The sequence below is a fragment of the Exophiala dermatitidis genome, assembly GCF_000230625.1.
Source record: "Exophiala dermatitidis NIH/UT8656 unplaced genomic scaffold supercont1.3, whole genome shotgun sequence".
NCBI lineage: Eukaryota > Fungi > Ascomycota > Eurotiomycetes > Chaetothyriales > Herpotrichiellaceae > Exophiala > Exophiala dermatitidis.
Window position 1 is genome coordinate 821,838 of NW_008751648.1, and position 14,855 is coordinate 836,692.

A 14,855-nucleotide genomic window follows, 5' to 3' on the forward strand; every position below is an offset into this window, starting at 1 on the left:
CCCCCCTCAGTTGGGGACATCGCGAGATAGGTATATGATAGTAGCGTATGTAGATATACACGTCGACATGTAGCTGAGTTCACTGATAGGACTGTCTCGAGAATCTCCGGCCACGTGGGTGGGCACGGTCTGTGAGAGTGATAGAGTTCGTCCTCTTTGCTTGCGAAGCAACAGTGCGCTGAACGATATCGGCGGTTGAGATAGGAGATGACCCTTGTGGACTGATGGAGAAAAGCTAGCTCGGGTTGGGAAAAGCAGCTGGAAGAACCCATGAAGCCTACTATTTATTAACGGGGCATGCCTCCCACGGGTTGACGTCCATTGCTTTTCATTGACAGCCTTGCCCTCTCATACCTGCTGGTCTTGAGTAAGTACCTAGGTACCTGACCCTAGTCAGCCTGGTCTGGTTTTGCATGGCACAAGGCTGACCAGTCATTGCCTGGCACCAAGGCGCTGACAGCAAGCTTCGAGGTCTTCAAGTTGCTGACGCTCTGTTGTCAAGGACTTCCCTGCGAGCTTATGAGCTCATGACTGGCCATGTCGTGATACGGGCGCAAAAGAGGCGGCATCAACATCGTCCGTCTACCTAGGCAGGCCGAGGCTAACTTGCTGGTAGACGCCCATTCAGTTGACCACAAATCTGCTCGTGGGCAGTTATGATCAGCATTATTCCGTAGGTTGCTACGGGGACTGTCCCAGCTGAAACGCCCCCAAGCTCACTCAGGCCCCCGGGATGGTGGTGCAGTTGAGCAGGCTGGATTGGTGCCACGATTTGACTCTGTTCTCCGAGCTCTGACGCGGCCTCTTGTCTGAGTGGAAGAAGCCCTGGTCCCAGGCAGGTGAGTATCAACCTGATTGGCACCAAGTGGCTTCTCGAAGCGCAGCAAAAAGGCCCTGATTGAACCTTAGTGGAGAAGGATGTTGTGATCATAACCTTATACTACAACGTTGTACAGGTTATGATGACCTGGGCTGATGAGGCATGCAGGTGACCACATTGACCGTCACAACTTGAAGTGGCAAACCAGTCGAACGCTGACTGCAGGCGAGTGTCCGTTGTCCGGACTCGGAGTCGCGGCGGATGCGCTACGGCTGTGGCGGAAGCCTTGTCGTTACGGGTGTGACAGCCTGGACATGATTGGCGAACAGCTGTGGCTGGAGCCTCAGCCGAGCCAGAAAGCAGTTAGCCAGCCTTGGCTGTCAAATCGGGCTGGCACTTGAAACCATGACGACATTTCGATCCCTGTGCACATCGGTTGAGGGTTCTTTTTTCTTGTTACATTGTACAGCCTGTATTTCTCGATCTTTATGCCAGCCATTCATCGAGGGACACCGGGCCGGAAGAACTGTTACCCAGATGATCTGCTGGCTGGCTTCCTGACGAGGCTCAGTTCAGCCTGGAATCAAGGAATGACAAATGCCTGATGTGGCATAGTCGCCTCGATTGCACCCGCTTCTGGCGGAACAGTGACGCAGCCCATGTCCGCAGCCGAGTCTCCTTCCCCAGAAGTGAAGTCAACTATGACCCCCGTCGCCCTTGCCGTGACAACTGCTCGCCGGTTGACACCTGCAGGGTTCACTGAACGGGCAGCAGCTGTGAGGCAAGCCTGAGGTATATATACGCATCCAACTAACAGCTGCTGTTTTTCTGATTTCCTGTACCTTTGCACCTCCACGAGACCACACCCTGTGCATTCCCAATCCAATCCCATCCAAGAAATCCAGCCACCAACCACTTTCATCAACCGCCACGATGCTTTTCACCAAAGCCCTCATCTGCTCCCTCTTGGCCGGTGTGCCAGCTCTGGCCCAGGCTCAGAGCAACGCCGTTCCTTTGACCAGCTCTCTCCCTGGTGCCGCGAGCAGCGTCCTCTCGTCTCTTTCCAGCACCGCCAGTGCAGCCGTCTCTTCTGCCACCGACAACTCCGCCAGCAGCTCCGTTTCATCCATCACTTCCGCAGCATCAGAGTCCGCCGCCGCAGCCTCGTCCTCCCTCTCGTCAGTTGAATCCTCGGTTGCATCCAGCTTCGACTCGGCCACCTCTGCTTTCAGCAGCAGCCTTTCAAGCCTCAGCTCTGCGGCCGCCACCGGTGCCTCTGGAGCAGCCTCTTCTCTCTCTTCACTAAGCTCTGCCGCCAGCTCCGTGTTGGGTAGTGCTTCGAGTGCAGCTGGCAGTGCCTTGAGCAGTGCAACAAGCAAGGCCTCGTCGATTCAAAATTCGGCATCGTCAGCTGTCGCTTCCGCCACTGGCTCTGCTTCTTCTTCCGGCAACGTTGCTCCCGCCCTGCCAACCGCATTGACCGGCGCAGCTGGTGCCGCTCTTCTGGGCCTTGCTGCCTTGTTGTAAAGCGTGACTAGCGATGGACAAATGGATAATCATTACGAGACCACTCTGGTCAACAATATTGAGATTGAACTATGGTATCGGAGTTCAATGAGTCCTTGGATGGAGGTGGTGGACATGAGTTGAGCTCTACCAGTTGTGCTCTGCATAAAGCTCGGAACATGGATTACTGCAAACTTAGGTAGTTTTTCTGCGAAAACTTTCCACCGGTCAACAATCCCATAATTGTGCAAACTTTTGAACAAGGTCAATGCATTTTTTGTTGATCGATCCATCATCTCATGCGCCTGCCTAACCATGTCTGATATCTGCTAGCACTAGCCAGTGTAGAGGGTTGACTCGCAGACCACTCTTTACTGGGAACTATATACTGTAGGGACTGTAGCTGTGGGGTTTCATTTTCTGGGGTACAGGACGCGGATAACCCGAGTGCCCCCAAGTCGCTGCCTGGCTTCTCGTCACACACCAACACACGGCCACTGTCTAACTGAGTGCATAACTCCCTTCGGGAAATCAAATACTTCAAGTGCCCCCAAGCATTTGCTGGTCAAGTAGGTCTTTTACCATCGTCGAGGAGACGTTATCCTAAACGGTCCGCGCTCGGCTACGTTCATCAAATACCGCAGAGGCACTACGATCTACCAGCATGTCTATGCCAACCACTCGCCGCGTCGTGACAGGTATCCATCGCCGCAGGCACACTTGGTCTTGCTCTAACCGTGGATGACCAGACCATGATTCCAACGGGAAGGCCATCTTCACCAGCGACCAGACGCTGGTCCCGGCCAATCCTCTTGACCCTGCAGGAAATCCTTCTACGGGCATCATCCCCGGCTTTACAAACTTATACAAGACAGATGGCATTCCAGCCAAGGCCCAAACCCCCTTCGTCGACGTACACGGCAAGAAGATTGGCCTCGTCGACCCATCGGGTGTGTTTTGTAGGATTGTTGACTTCCCTGCGGTGGGCGATTTCGAGGACGATGTCAACTTTATGCACCGCACGCAAAGCGTGGACTTCGGAGTGGTCCTCAAGGGCACCATCAAGTTGATCCTCGACGACGGATTGGAGACGACCATGAACGAAGGTGATGTCGTGGTGCAAAGAGCTACCATACATGTAAGTGCTGCATGTTGTTAGTGACGCCGGCCGGTCCCAACCTACGTTCAGGGCTCTTTGAAAGACGCTGACGTGAGGCTGACATCCAAATCAGGCTTGGAAAAACGTGAGCACGGAGAATTGTCGTATGTTGTTTGTTCTGGTGCCGTCAGAGCCAGTTGTCAATGAGAGCACGGGTGAAATCCTTCAACCGACTCCCACACCGCATCTAGAAGAATAGAGCGAATATTATGTTGAATGAACTGGGGGCAATCAGGGGGGTAATGAGGTGTCAGGAGATTTCACTCTGGCCTCGGCGCATCCTTGCTCTCTTTGATCATCGAGAACCGATCATACAACATCGTACAACTTGAACATGTAGATGCTGACCAGCCTTGTGGAGTTTATGAGATTATTAAGCAGATGCCAAGCCGCCGGCCCGCCGCCGGTGCCCCAGAGTTTAACGTCGTTCTTGAGCTTCGCATCCTCCACCCTCGTACAACCCTTTGAGGCTGCGTACAAACACTCCGTTCGACCTCTGGTCACGCACGCTTGTGCCCGTGGTACGAGGGGGCCACACCGCAACTGGGCTCCTGTGGGCAGCCATGCCCAAGGAACGGCAGACATGCACCGAGTGCTCCATGCGCCGGCAGAAATGTGATCGCAATATCCCTTGTGGCCGATGTATAAAGAGGGGCGAGCCTGAGAAATGTACGCGCGAGTGGCCCGAGGGTGGTTATGATCCGAAGGTCCACCGCATCTATCCACGGACTTCAGCCAAGTCTGACGGCAGTCTCTCGGTCACAGAGAGCTCCCCCCAGGGGGTGGATGGCCAGCCTGGGCCTGAATCTTCTGCCAATCCTCCATCGAAGAGAAAACGGGCCTCGGCCAGCTCGCGACGTAAGTCAGAGGCGCCAGCTTCGACTTACTCGTACCATTCCACATCCGCCCCAACGCCGGCCCATCGTCCGGCCGATGATGTCGACCATACAGCCAGCGTCCCGGACTATCTCAGCTGGGGCCGGTCCAAGTTATCGGACTATGATCTCAAAGCCCTGGAACTCTTGAAGGAGCCTCATAATTCCGGGCCAGCCGCCAATCCCCGCGACTCTGGGTGTAACTGGGACATCTCAAATGGCCTGGGAGGCACAGGTGCGGCCCAAGTCTCGTTTCTGCAACTATTACTGCCCAGCCGGGCGCAAGTATTCCAGTTGGTCGAGTACCACATCGACACGCTCATGTGGTATCACGGATGCTTCCATGGACCCACATTCTATGAAGAGCTCAAAGAAGTCTACAAAAGCCCCACTGGGTTGCAAATCCGAGATATGGATCTTAGATGGACGGCCTTGCTGTTTTCAATCATGGCCGCCAGTATGACGTGCGCAAGTGAGCAGCAGGCATTATCGTGGGGGTTCCAAAAGAGCGAACGGGCCAAGCTCAACCGACAATGGTATAAGGCGACGGTGAGTTGTCTCAACCTTGCCGACTATATGTGGCGACATCACATCTACTCCGTCCAGGCCATCTGTATTTTGATATTGTCGGCCCATGTCTTGGGCTTTAGTAACACCCAGAGCACCTTGTTGGGGGCCGCGCTCAAGATTTCGCAGGGGCTTGGTCTCCAACGACTTGGCGCGGATAACGACTGCAACAGTACCGGTGAGCCGTTGACGCCCGCACAACGAGACCGGGTTGTGAAGCGGGAGATAGGACGGAGGGTATGGCTGCAAATTTGCATACAGGATTGGTTTCAGATCCCATTCTCCGAGATGTATTTGATACAAACGAAGCACTTCACCACACTCAGGCCCCTGCCCTGCGACGAACTGACGATGCAACCTGTGGGAGATGACGTCCCCACTGTGGTCAGTTTCGCGAATTTCCTGTTTGAGATTGCATGTCTCGGGCCGCAATTCCACGACGCAATCCTGTCATCCAATACCTTGTACACAAAATATGAGCAGGTTCTGGAGTACGACGCGAAAATGCGCACGCTGGCCACCGACGGCTGCCCGGCATATTTCTCCCCGAGAGAAGGCATAGCCCCAGAGTGGCCGGCGTTTGTGCCGTGGGCGCGACGCAGCTTGACCGTATGTTTCGCACACAAGATCATCATGATCCATCGTGCATTTCTGGGCCGCAGTTTCACCGAGCCAGCGTTCGACTTCACGCGCCGCACGTGCATGGCGGCGGCCAAGACGATACTCAAAGAGGCTCGTCAGGCCTACGACGAGGATGGGCCCATGCTGTGGATCGACCAGGCATTCATGGTCGCCGCGGGCATCACTTTGGCGTTGGACATTTTCCATCGCAAACCAGCCGAACCGGAATACGACGAGCATCGGAAACTGGTCGACAATACCATCAGCATGCTGGGCAAATTTGAAAACAGCATGATCGCCCTGCGAGGCATTCGTCTGTTGTCGTCGCTGCTCGCCGAGCAAGCCCGCCTTAGTGCAGACCATACGCTGGCGGATTATCGCAAAAAACGCGCCCATAATGACCCGGCGAACCATGGCGGCCAGCAGCCGAAACGACAGAAGTTTAATGTTCCGAAATTCGTCGAGTCCTTTGTCGGCACCGACTCGTTCACCCATTCATTACGCGGCTCTCACAACAACAACAACCTGAATAGGTCTGCTGAGCCGTCCATGGATTTGTATGAACAGCCCAGTGAAGCACGGACTCCTGCGACTCAAGAGTCTTCGTTCACTTCGGACTTTGGCTATGAGACTTTCGAACAGTTGTTCCCGCCCCATACGGGCATCAGCAACAACTTTTTGTTTGAGGATCTTCTCAACTTTGACGTTTGAACATGAAGCAGACTATCAAATTACCGTGGGTGGACTTCTATTGGGAATCGTGCCAAACCAGCACAAAGAGACAGTCAACGGGCGGTTTCTTCTGGCATTTATGTCGAAATCTGGCTGGATGACTGGTCCGTAAATATTACCCCCCTGATCTTTGTGGATCAATCAATAAGTCCTACTATCCCTCCAGTCAGCCAGACCACTCCACCAAGATAAACGCCCCTTGAGGCAAAAGACATATGAACTCTTCTTGATTTGCCGGTCCAGCTTCGGCTATGACAGCCGAGAATCTGCTCTCATATTTTCTCCCATGAGGCCAGCAGCCTGGCTACCATTATTTCCAAAAGTCGCAACCTGTGTGTGGATATGTGTTTCAGTGCAACAGGGGATCCACCTTATGTGCAGATAGATATCCATTGGTGCATTTCACATGCCAGTGCTTGCTGTTTTCAGAAATCAAAAAAGCTGACCTGATCGTTGGGGTGGCATATCCCGCGGTTGTACTCACTGACTATCTATCACAGTGACTACGGGCACTACGGAAGAATATATGAAGCCGGAAAATTCGGCAAAGCCAGTCGGGAGACACAGGGCCGAAGAAAAGACGAGAGGCAAGCGGCACATTGCGGAAGGGAGGGACATTAATGACAAGCCACAGAGAGACAGATGAAGAGGAAGAAGAAGACAAAAAACTGGATGAAGAAGCAGCTTGCAGTGCCGGTTTTGTACGACTTCTGGTCCCATTGACTAGGAGAGTTTAGTGAAACACTGGTCTGAAAACGGTACTGGTTGATATCCTAATGTACAGTACAGCTTGCATCGAGTCCATGATGGGACGGTATTGGAATGGTGGATGCGTACTCAAGAGTCAGCTAAAGTAGACCAACAGAGAACAATTAATTCATCTCGCCCACCCCATCGGATCCAGGCTATCCTATCCTATCCTATCCACAATTTCCCCAGGATCAACGTCTGCACGAGATCCTCATTACACAAGACCTTGACATTGCCATTGCCATCATGTCCAAGGCCTGCGAACATAGTCCTGGCGGCAGTGACGTCTGCATCGTCGACAAAGACCCAGGTATTGGTAACACCAGGGGCAGTAGTGGCAGCAGCAGCTGTAGTAGTACTAGTAGTTGTCGTCTTTGTCGCGTCGAAGCCTACCTGACCATCCTTGTCACCATCTCCACCAGCAGTAACACCGTCGCCGTCGTGGTCGTTGGCATCATTCTTCCCCGCTGCTGCTGTGTATGTGCGAGATGATCTGGATTGAATCTTCGAATTGTCAGTGGGTTTCGCATTCGCATTCGTCTTCGCCTTTGACGTCGAGCCCTGCTCCTCAACAAGTCTTGTCTTTGCAGAAACCAGATCCGGCTCGGTTTGAATCGTAGCTGCGCCCAGCGCTCGAATGAGGAAGAGATACGGTTTGCGTCGAGCTTGGGCCGTTCGGGCTTCGGCTGCTTTTTTGCCTTTTACGTTTGCTTTCGTAAATCTGCCACCATTACCCTTGGCGCTCTTTTTCCCTCTGAGGGCTGCACTGTTGTTGCCGTTGCCATTGCCACTGCCAGTGCCCATCACAACAATAACTCGTGAGCCGGCTAGGATGTTGGGTCGAGCCAAGATCATATCTTTAACTTTGACTGTGGTCGTTGCAACGTCGTCATTCGCGGCATTGTTGTTGTTGTTGACTGTAGCAGCAACAGCAGCATTCAAAATTCTCGATTTCACTGCTCCATCAAGTTCGGCACTTTCACCGGCTGGCAAAAGGTACGTTGTCCAATCCATGGGGCGGTTCGCGCGCATACATGCCTCGACCCATTTCCCGCTGAGACAAGGCAAGCCCAGCGCCAGGGCCTGCATGTACTTCTCCTTTCGGGAGTGGCGCTCCGTCAGCAGTGCGGTAAACGACAAGTCGGCAAACTGAGGTTTGAGGTCAATTGAATCTGGCTCTAAGAGATCCAAAAACGATTGATCCAAAATCACCCCGCCGTTGGCTTGGATGAGGTCGACGAGTGACGATTTGCGGGCTTGATCCTCATAAGAAATGGCAAAGGCCATGTTGGCAAATATTCCGTCGCGTTGGACACCAACAAGCGGCTGCTGTGGTGGTGCTGCTGCCCCTCCTAGACCGGATGTACCGGTGGGCATTGACGGGATCACCACGGCCACATTGCGACGGTTCCGTGACGACGGTGTGGTCGGAGTCGAAGATCGTCGTTCTCTGGGTGTTGATATGGCAGATGACGATAATGTCGGTCCTACTCCTACAACTTCCGCAGAATCTTTGTATTTGTACACTCGGTCTCGCATCTGTCCCCACATGTTGCTGGCGAGATAGATCGCCGAGACAGGCACTTCCTTGACGGCGTCCGTAGACATGTTTGTCGGAAGGCTTTTGCGCTGCTTCGGCGCCACAAGCAGAGTCTTGTGTCCCTGTCTGTCTGTGATTGTCATCTCCGGCGGAGCCTGGTCGTCAACCTCCGACACTTTGTCCTTGAACCCGCGAACCACATACGACACTTTCGGAAACCCATCCATATTGACTTTGACCTGGTCGCCAATTTGGAGATCCAGGGCGCGAATCCCATGTTCGTCAATCTCGTCTGGATCGTAGCCTTCCCATTGGATCCGGAAGCGAGTATGTTCTGCATTGGCCGGACCCAGGCATAGAGCAGGGTAGTATGCGATGGTCTTGCCGTTGAAAGCTGCAAATACCATGTTTGGGGCGACAATCGACTCTGTCGTGGCTGCAGGCGGCGCGACTGGGTGAGCAGGATCATGACCTTGCTCGCCGCTTGCGGCCGCAGCCGACACTGGACGCTCCTGGGGGTATGTTTGGGGTTGCTCATGGTGCGTTTCGCTTACCACAGCAGTTCTGGGTGAGAGCTTGTCTTTTACCGACTTGAGTCGCTTGGTTAGAGAACGTTTGGTTGCAGATTGTGGGTCTTCGCAAGGGTCAGCTTTTCGCTTAAGCTTCGAGCTTTTGACAACCGGCACAGACGTCTGAGGAGGAGACGCATCCAAGTCCCATGTTGCGCGTCTAGATGTGGAAACCGTGCGCGGCGTCTTGCTGTGAGACTCCAAAGTTGCCACCAATTTGGCCGATGGTTTTCTCTCTCGGCGTAGAGAGCTTGATACTGGCTTTTCTACTCGACCGCCAGGCCGGGGCGCTTCATCTTCAGAGTCTGAGGTATTTGCATGAGTATTGTTGATGTCATCTTCGTATGGTTTTGGTCTATCCTCTGCTGTCTGTGGTTGTTCGTTCGCACTCTGATCAACATCCACACCACGAGAAGGCGAGGGAGGCATCGGTATCACCTCGACAGCTGTCAGATCCATCATCGGGGATTTCTGCAGGGGGCTCAGGAAATTCTGGTCGATTTTGAGGGCATCACTGGCATTGAAGCTCACCTGAGACTTCAATGGGGATGGTTCGCCTGCAATTTCGGCTAGACGTCTCCGTCGATAGCCAGGAGGAGTAGTGGCGATGGGCGGGCTGCTCAATTGTAATGCATTCTCTTGACCGGTACCTGCAGAGGATGGAGGAAGTCGAGATTGAGCTGTTTCAAACTGGCCACGGCTGTCAGAAGATTGCTCCTTTTCGCCCGTCTTTCCAGTGGATCTAGATGTTTGGCCCTGTTCATTCGAGCTAGTCTCAGGAATGGTACTGCGCGGTTGCTGACGCGATGAGGGTGCTTGGTCTGTACCGGCATCTGCATCATCGACGTCGTGACTCGCAGAGTCGGTAGGCTTTCCACCAGTTCTCTGTTGCTCAGAGCCGTCCTTGGACGGCACTTCCGTGGGCTGCGGTGACCCCGACGGAGACTGCGGGACACGCTCAACTCCTCCTTCACCATCCGTAGACTTGGGTGCCCGGGTAGCTGGGAGATGCTGCTGTCCATGAGGCTGTGATGGTTGAGAATCCGCAACAGCAAATAGTCCAGAGCTAAGGGGTACTGTAGAGCGGTCTGCTGTCACGTTCGGCCCTCTTTCGCGTCGCAGTAAAGGACTATCCTGAACCTGTGCAGGCAGCTCTGTCATGACACGGAGAAGCCGTGCTGCAGTCTCAGGTATCTGACTGCCACCTTGCGAACAATTCTCCTTATCTTCGTCTGGAAGACTGCCACGAACTTGACTTGACCGCCTGACGGCAATTTGACTATCGTCTTCTTGCTCGGTTTCCTCTTCACTCTCTCCGCCTGGTCGGACAGGGCTTGAAGGGGCAGGGGAACTGGAATTCGAATCCCCATCGACTTCTGTTCGCTTGGCCTTGCTCAACTTCACATCCGATGACCGATGCGTTCGCGACCTAATAGGTGACGACTTTGGCACAGACGCACCACGCGCAGACCTCGGTCGAGGAGACGACAATCGTTGGAAAGTTGCACGGATCCGCTGTTCGATTTGTCGTTCTCGACGATATCTGGTCATTGAGCTTGGCTCGTCATCAAACCCGTCGTCAGATTCTTCTCCATTCATCACCAGCTCCTGTTGTCGTATTTTAGCCTGGCGCTCCCCTCGCTCGGCTTGTGACTCCTTGCTAGAAACATAGCGTGCGGCAGGTTCGGTCGAGGCTCGCTGAAACGGCGTAGAAATGGGTCGCATGTTAGGCGACGAGCTGGCAGCCGTGACAGGTCGGGGCTGGAGTTGAATTTTAGGAGAAGGACGGTCAGACGGAAGTTCTGGAAGGGCGCCGTTGCCGACGAAAGGCGAGGTGTTGGCTTGGGTTGCTGCAAATGCCTGGCTCAATCCCATCACGGCTGCATCATTGTCATCAGCACTGCCTCGCAAGAGCAGAGGATTCCGAGGCAATGCGGGACTGTCGACAGTTTCGCCATTGTGTCTCCTCTTCTTTCCAGCCGTGGCAGGCGTCTTGAACCGCTGTGACTCGGGGAATTGAGAGAGGGCCCGTTGGCTCTGCGACGGCGAAAAGTCCACGGGATCCGAATCCAAATCTTTGGCCTGGCCCCTCGCGAGCGGCGAAACAAGACTGGATACAATGTCGATATGCCCTTCATCGCCTTCATGCAGCGTCATCTGCGTTTCACCGTTTCCCTCTTCCTCTTCGTCCCCATCCTGCGTTGGGCCATGGTATTGCACCACACTTCGACTTCGGGTGTTGAGAATGGACTCGAAATGTGACGGCGACAATTCTTGTGTCGCGGCATCGCTGCCTTGACTGTTCATCTTCTGTATCGCTGACACGGCCTTGCTTAGCGCTACCGCAGGTGGGAGGGAACCAAGTCGATCTTCAGGGCCGACATCGAAGGGTAATAGTTGTTGAGAATCGGGGACGGTGCCGGCGAGACCGGGGACGGTATCCGGTAAACTTGAGGCTGCGACCCGCGTAGCAGGTTGGCTCTGTGAGAACTTCGCATATGTAGCCGCGGTCACATCTGGCTGTCGGTGTTGGAGGAATTGGCTCTCTTCTGAATCGAACTGTTTTGATTATGCATTGCGCCATTAGCGTCTCCTCTTGTTCCAGGGGGTTAAAAGAACAAGGATGAGCTTCATCTCACCTGCCTTGGCTGAAGAACTGCATATTTCAGGCTTGAGATGTCCAAACTCTCACTTTCACCCTCCATAAGCCCGTGCGAATCCATGAGGCGCTGGCCATACCATTGAGAAACCGCATGTCTTGGAGAGTCGTGCCAGGGTTCGTGGCGCGTCTGCCACTTTACGCGCGATCCCAGTTTAGTGAATCTAATGGGGTTATATCGTCACACTAGTACCTAGATGGTCTAGTGCTGCCTCGCCATCGGATGCGTCAAGTCACATGCTAAAGATGTGTCTCAGCCTCGTCCCTGTCCTTTATTCACTGAGACAGGCTTCAAATTTTATGTTGGACACATGTCCCATAAATGCGGCCTCAAATCTACTAGGGATAATACTCAAAAAATTGAATTGATAGTTCAAGTGTGGAAAAGATGATCATGTTAAAACATGAATCTGAAAAGTAACTCATCACGCGCCCATTCCAGTGCACTCCTTGCTAGTCATTTCGCTCATAACAACATTAATGATTCCTGTGCTGAGGAGATAAAGACCTGTCCACACAGCCCAACAATAACCAAGGATTAGTCCCGACTTCTGTTAGGCGTCCAGCGCCGCACATTAACATCGCGGATCTTGTACTGCGACAGCAGATGGCCGATATCAATATCCTTGCGCTTTGCCCCGTTTTTTGAGGGCGGCGGGACATCCACATAACACAGAACCAGTTGTTTGTGTACCTGTGCCTGAACACGGTTGATCCCATGTAGCCACCACCAGGTTTTCTTGCTTTTTTTCTCAACGGCCTTTTTCAGCTCAGGTGTTTCAGTCCAACTGGGGTGGCTGTAGGATGGGATGATCACTACAGCAAACTCGGCATGGGAGAAAGCCGGGCCTCGATTATACAGCAGATAGTCGGTGGAAAACTTGACACCTGAACGCACAACCCAACCCAGCGAACGATAGTGGTGATACACAACATAAGACAGCATGAAAGGGTCATCGGGTTCGGCGGGTGCCGACAGTGACCGAGGAGGATGGTATGAATGGCGACGGAAGAGAGATAACAGAGAAGAAGGAGGTAGAACGGCGTCGCTGTCGTCGCAATAAATCTGAAGCACTCCCAAGCCGTAGGAGAGGAAGAAAGCCTCTTCGAGGGACAAATTCAAGTGCTCCTGGTCTTCCTGGAGCGGCGTTTCTTGCGGATGAACATCTTCAACTGGCGACGGCCCGGGGCTTTTGATAGGCGAGATCACAGGAGAGCTAAGGTCGAATTCCCTAGCTTCAATCGTCGGGGAAAATCTGACGCTTTTGGTACGCTGCGGTGGTCTTACCGGCCGCGCGTCTGTTTGGCTTGCTTCAGAAGTAGTTGAAGTGGGAGGAGGTGTCGGCAGTCCATTTGCTTGTAGTGCCTGCTTCCACTTATCAAACTCTGGTATCGACTGGTTCTCCTTATCTTCTTCGACTTCTGGAGTAACCGAGCCACTGGCTGACTCCAGGACACTTCCAATACCGCTGAAATCTCGTGCATTGGTTTTGAGAATGTTCTCAGACAGGACACCGTTCGGCGTGTCACTGGCACCTGCTATGGATTGACCTTCCTCGGACAGCAACCGTTCGATTTCTTCCTGTTCTTTGCGGGCTCGTTCCTGCTTTGCCTGCCTCCGCTCTTGGCGCCGCAGGTTTGTGTTCTCTTCAGCCCTGACACGTTTTTTCTGGCGATTTTCAAGCCAAGTGGGTTCACTCCTGCTCAAACTCCCTTTGCCGAAGAACCCCATCTCCCACAGTTTACGGATCGTCTCCGGATCCGTAACGTGGATTGACGACGTTGCTGACGAGAAGTAGCCATTATACGTTGGTCGGGCCGGTGGAGAGAGTATTTGAGCAAGGTAGGAGAGGGCGATAGCTACTAATGACAACGGATTGTGAGGAATAAGTACAGGAAGCGGATGGACTTCGACCGGTAAGAGGTTTCGGTGTATGTAGTTGTAATTGGGCCGACGTGGCCGTTTCGGGGTCCTAGAGGAGCTTGACGTGTTTGCTTGAGACTGGGTTGATGTCGAAGCCGTGGTGGAAGCTGCTGGAGTCTGCGACATTATGGGAGCATTTCAGGATCTGTCATACAAAACCGTTGTCAGCCTTGTTGCTTGGTTTGAATTTTTTCGTTTGGCCAGAAAATTCAAAGTGGTATTTATTCCTCAGATACCGTTGTAGTCTAATACAAGAGCCCGCATTGGAGGAAGCTGAAATCAAAGTGCTTCCTCCTAGGCGAAAAAGGATCATCACCGGAAGAAAGGAGAGTGTAGAGCGTGGTATGATTCAGTCGGATTGGGCATACTTACGTCGCATCCGAGATGCTAAGAGGAAAGGAGTCGATCAAGGCCGTCCGGCCGGAACTCGGGTTGATAAAGGATCTCACATCGCACAGCGACTGTCAGTGAGCCTGCAGGTTGCAAGAATCCCTACAAGCGAGGACTTGAGCTTTTGTGTGGTGCTAAAGGTGAAAGGCCGATGAACAGCACAGGGGAAGATTGTCTTAGGGTAGTAGTAGCAAGGTAGAAACTTGAGTGTTGGCCCTGGCGCGGGGAATTTTTCGGGCCTGCAAATCTCGACGCAGTTTGCCGAGTGCGACTTCTCCAACCACATCTCTGCAATTTCTTTTCCGTGCGACAGCCACGAGAACAATCCGCGACCACCAGCGACAGCCGCGACGACAACTTGCCCGAACGGAAGACGAGCGTTCTGCAGGAGATTCGGAGCAGACAATCCTAAACTTACTCGCCATCGACTCAATCTCCCCGCCAATATGCATTTGATGTACACCGAAGACCCGGCCACGGGCAAGAGAATCTACACATTGAAAAAAGTCCTAGACGGAGTTGTTACCAAGTCGGCGCATCCTGCTCGATTTTCGCCAGACGACAAATACTCGAGGTGAGAATCCTTGGAGGTTTTACTACTATGAGTCCCTGTCTAATGAATTCTACAGACATCGTGTGACCTTGAAGAAACGATACGGCCTCCTTCTTACGCAACAAAGTATGAAATATAATGCGATATCCTCCAGGGATCCAGAGGCTAACATACGACTATAGAAACTGAG

At 53.2% G+C, this 14,855-nt stretch overlaps 7 protein-coding genes across 7 annotated transcripts; 4 read left to right on the top strand and 3 right to left on the bottom strand.

Annotated features, from left to right (window-relative positions):
- Positions 1-2: 2 nt before the first annotated feature.
- HMPREF1120_03295 (uncharacterized protein) lies at positions 3-1,123 on the bottom strand. The gene has a single exon (XM_009157358.1). The coding sequence runs from the start codon at positions 929-931 to the stop codon at positions 602-604; it is 330 nt and encodes a 109-aa protein (XP_009155606.1). The 5' UTR covers positions 932-1,123; the 3' UTR covers positions 3-601.
- Positions 61-2,674, top strand: HMPREF1120_03296 (uncharacterized protein). The gene is made up of 3 exons (XM_009157359.1): positions 61-367; positions 503-839; positions 989-2,674. The coding sequence occupies exon 3, from the start codon at positions 1,754-1,756 to the stop codon at positions 2,345-2,347; it is 594 nt and encodes a 197-aa protein (XP_009155607.1). The 5' UTR covers positions 61-367; positions 503-839; positions 989-1,753; the 3' UTR covers positions 2,348-2,674.
- Positions 2,675-2,990: 316 nt separating this feature from the next.
- On the top strand, positions 2,991-3,684 carry HMPREF1120_03297 (uncharacterized protein; the record flags this gene model as incomplete). The annotated part of the gene is made up of 3 exons (XM_009157360.1): positions 2,991-3,024; positions 3,076-3,464; positions 3,559-3,684. The coding sequence occupies 3 exons, from the start codon at positions 2,991-2,993 to the stop codon at positions 3,682-3,684; spliced, it is 549 nt and encodes a 182-aa protein (XP_009155608.1).
- Positions 3,685-4,048: 364 nt separating this feature from the next.
- Positions 4,049-6,259, top strand: HMPREF1120_03298 (uncharacterized protein; the record flags this gene model as incomplete). The annotated part of the gene is made up of 1 exon (XM_009157361.1): positions 4,049-6,259. The coding sequence occupies one exon, from the start codon at positions 4,049-4,051 to the stop codon at positions 6,257-6,259; it is 2,211 nt and encodes a 736-aa protein (XP_009155609.1).
- A 689-nt stretch (positions 6,260-6,948) lies between these two features.
- Positions 6,949-11,927, bottom strand: HMPREF1120_03299 (DNA repair protein RAD9). Its single transcript, XM_009157362.1, has 2 exons — positions 11,779-11,927; positions 6,949-11,698 (listed from the first exon to the last, which is right to left on the bottom strand). Exons 1-2 carry the CDS (start codon positions 11,860-11,862, stop codon positions 7,196-7,198), a joined length of 4,587 nt encoding a protein of 1,528 aa, XP_009155610.1. The 5' UTR covers positions 11,863-11,927; the 3' UTR covers positions 6,949-7,195.
- A 123-nt stretch (positions 11,928-12,050) lies between these two features.
- On the bottom strand, positions 12,051-14,318 carry HMPREF1120_03300 (tRNA-intron endonuclease). Its single transcript, XM_009157363.1, has 2 exons — positions 14,095-14,318; positions 12,051-13,867 (listed from the first exon to the last, which is right to left on the bottom strand). Exon 2 carries the CDS (start codon positions 13,846-13,848, stop codon positions 12,337-12,339), a length of 1,512 nt encoding a protein of 503 aa, XP_009155611.1. The 5' UTR covers positions 13,849-13,867; positions 14,095-14,318; the 3' UTR covers positions 12,051-12,336.
- A 240-nt stretch (positions 14,319-14,558) lies between these two features.
- Positions 14,559-14,847, top strand: HMPREF1120_03301 (H/ACA ribonucleoprotein complex subunit 3; the record flags this gene model as incomplete). Its single annotated transcript, XM_009157364.1, has 2 exons — positions 14,559-14,686; positions 14,742-14,847. The coding sequence occupies 2 exons, from the start codon at positions 14,559-14,561 to the stop codon at positions 14,845-14,847; spliced, it is 234 nt and encodes a 77-aa protein (XP_009155612.1).
- Positions 14,848-14,855: the final 8 nt, after the last annotated feature.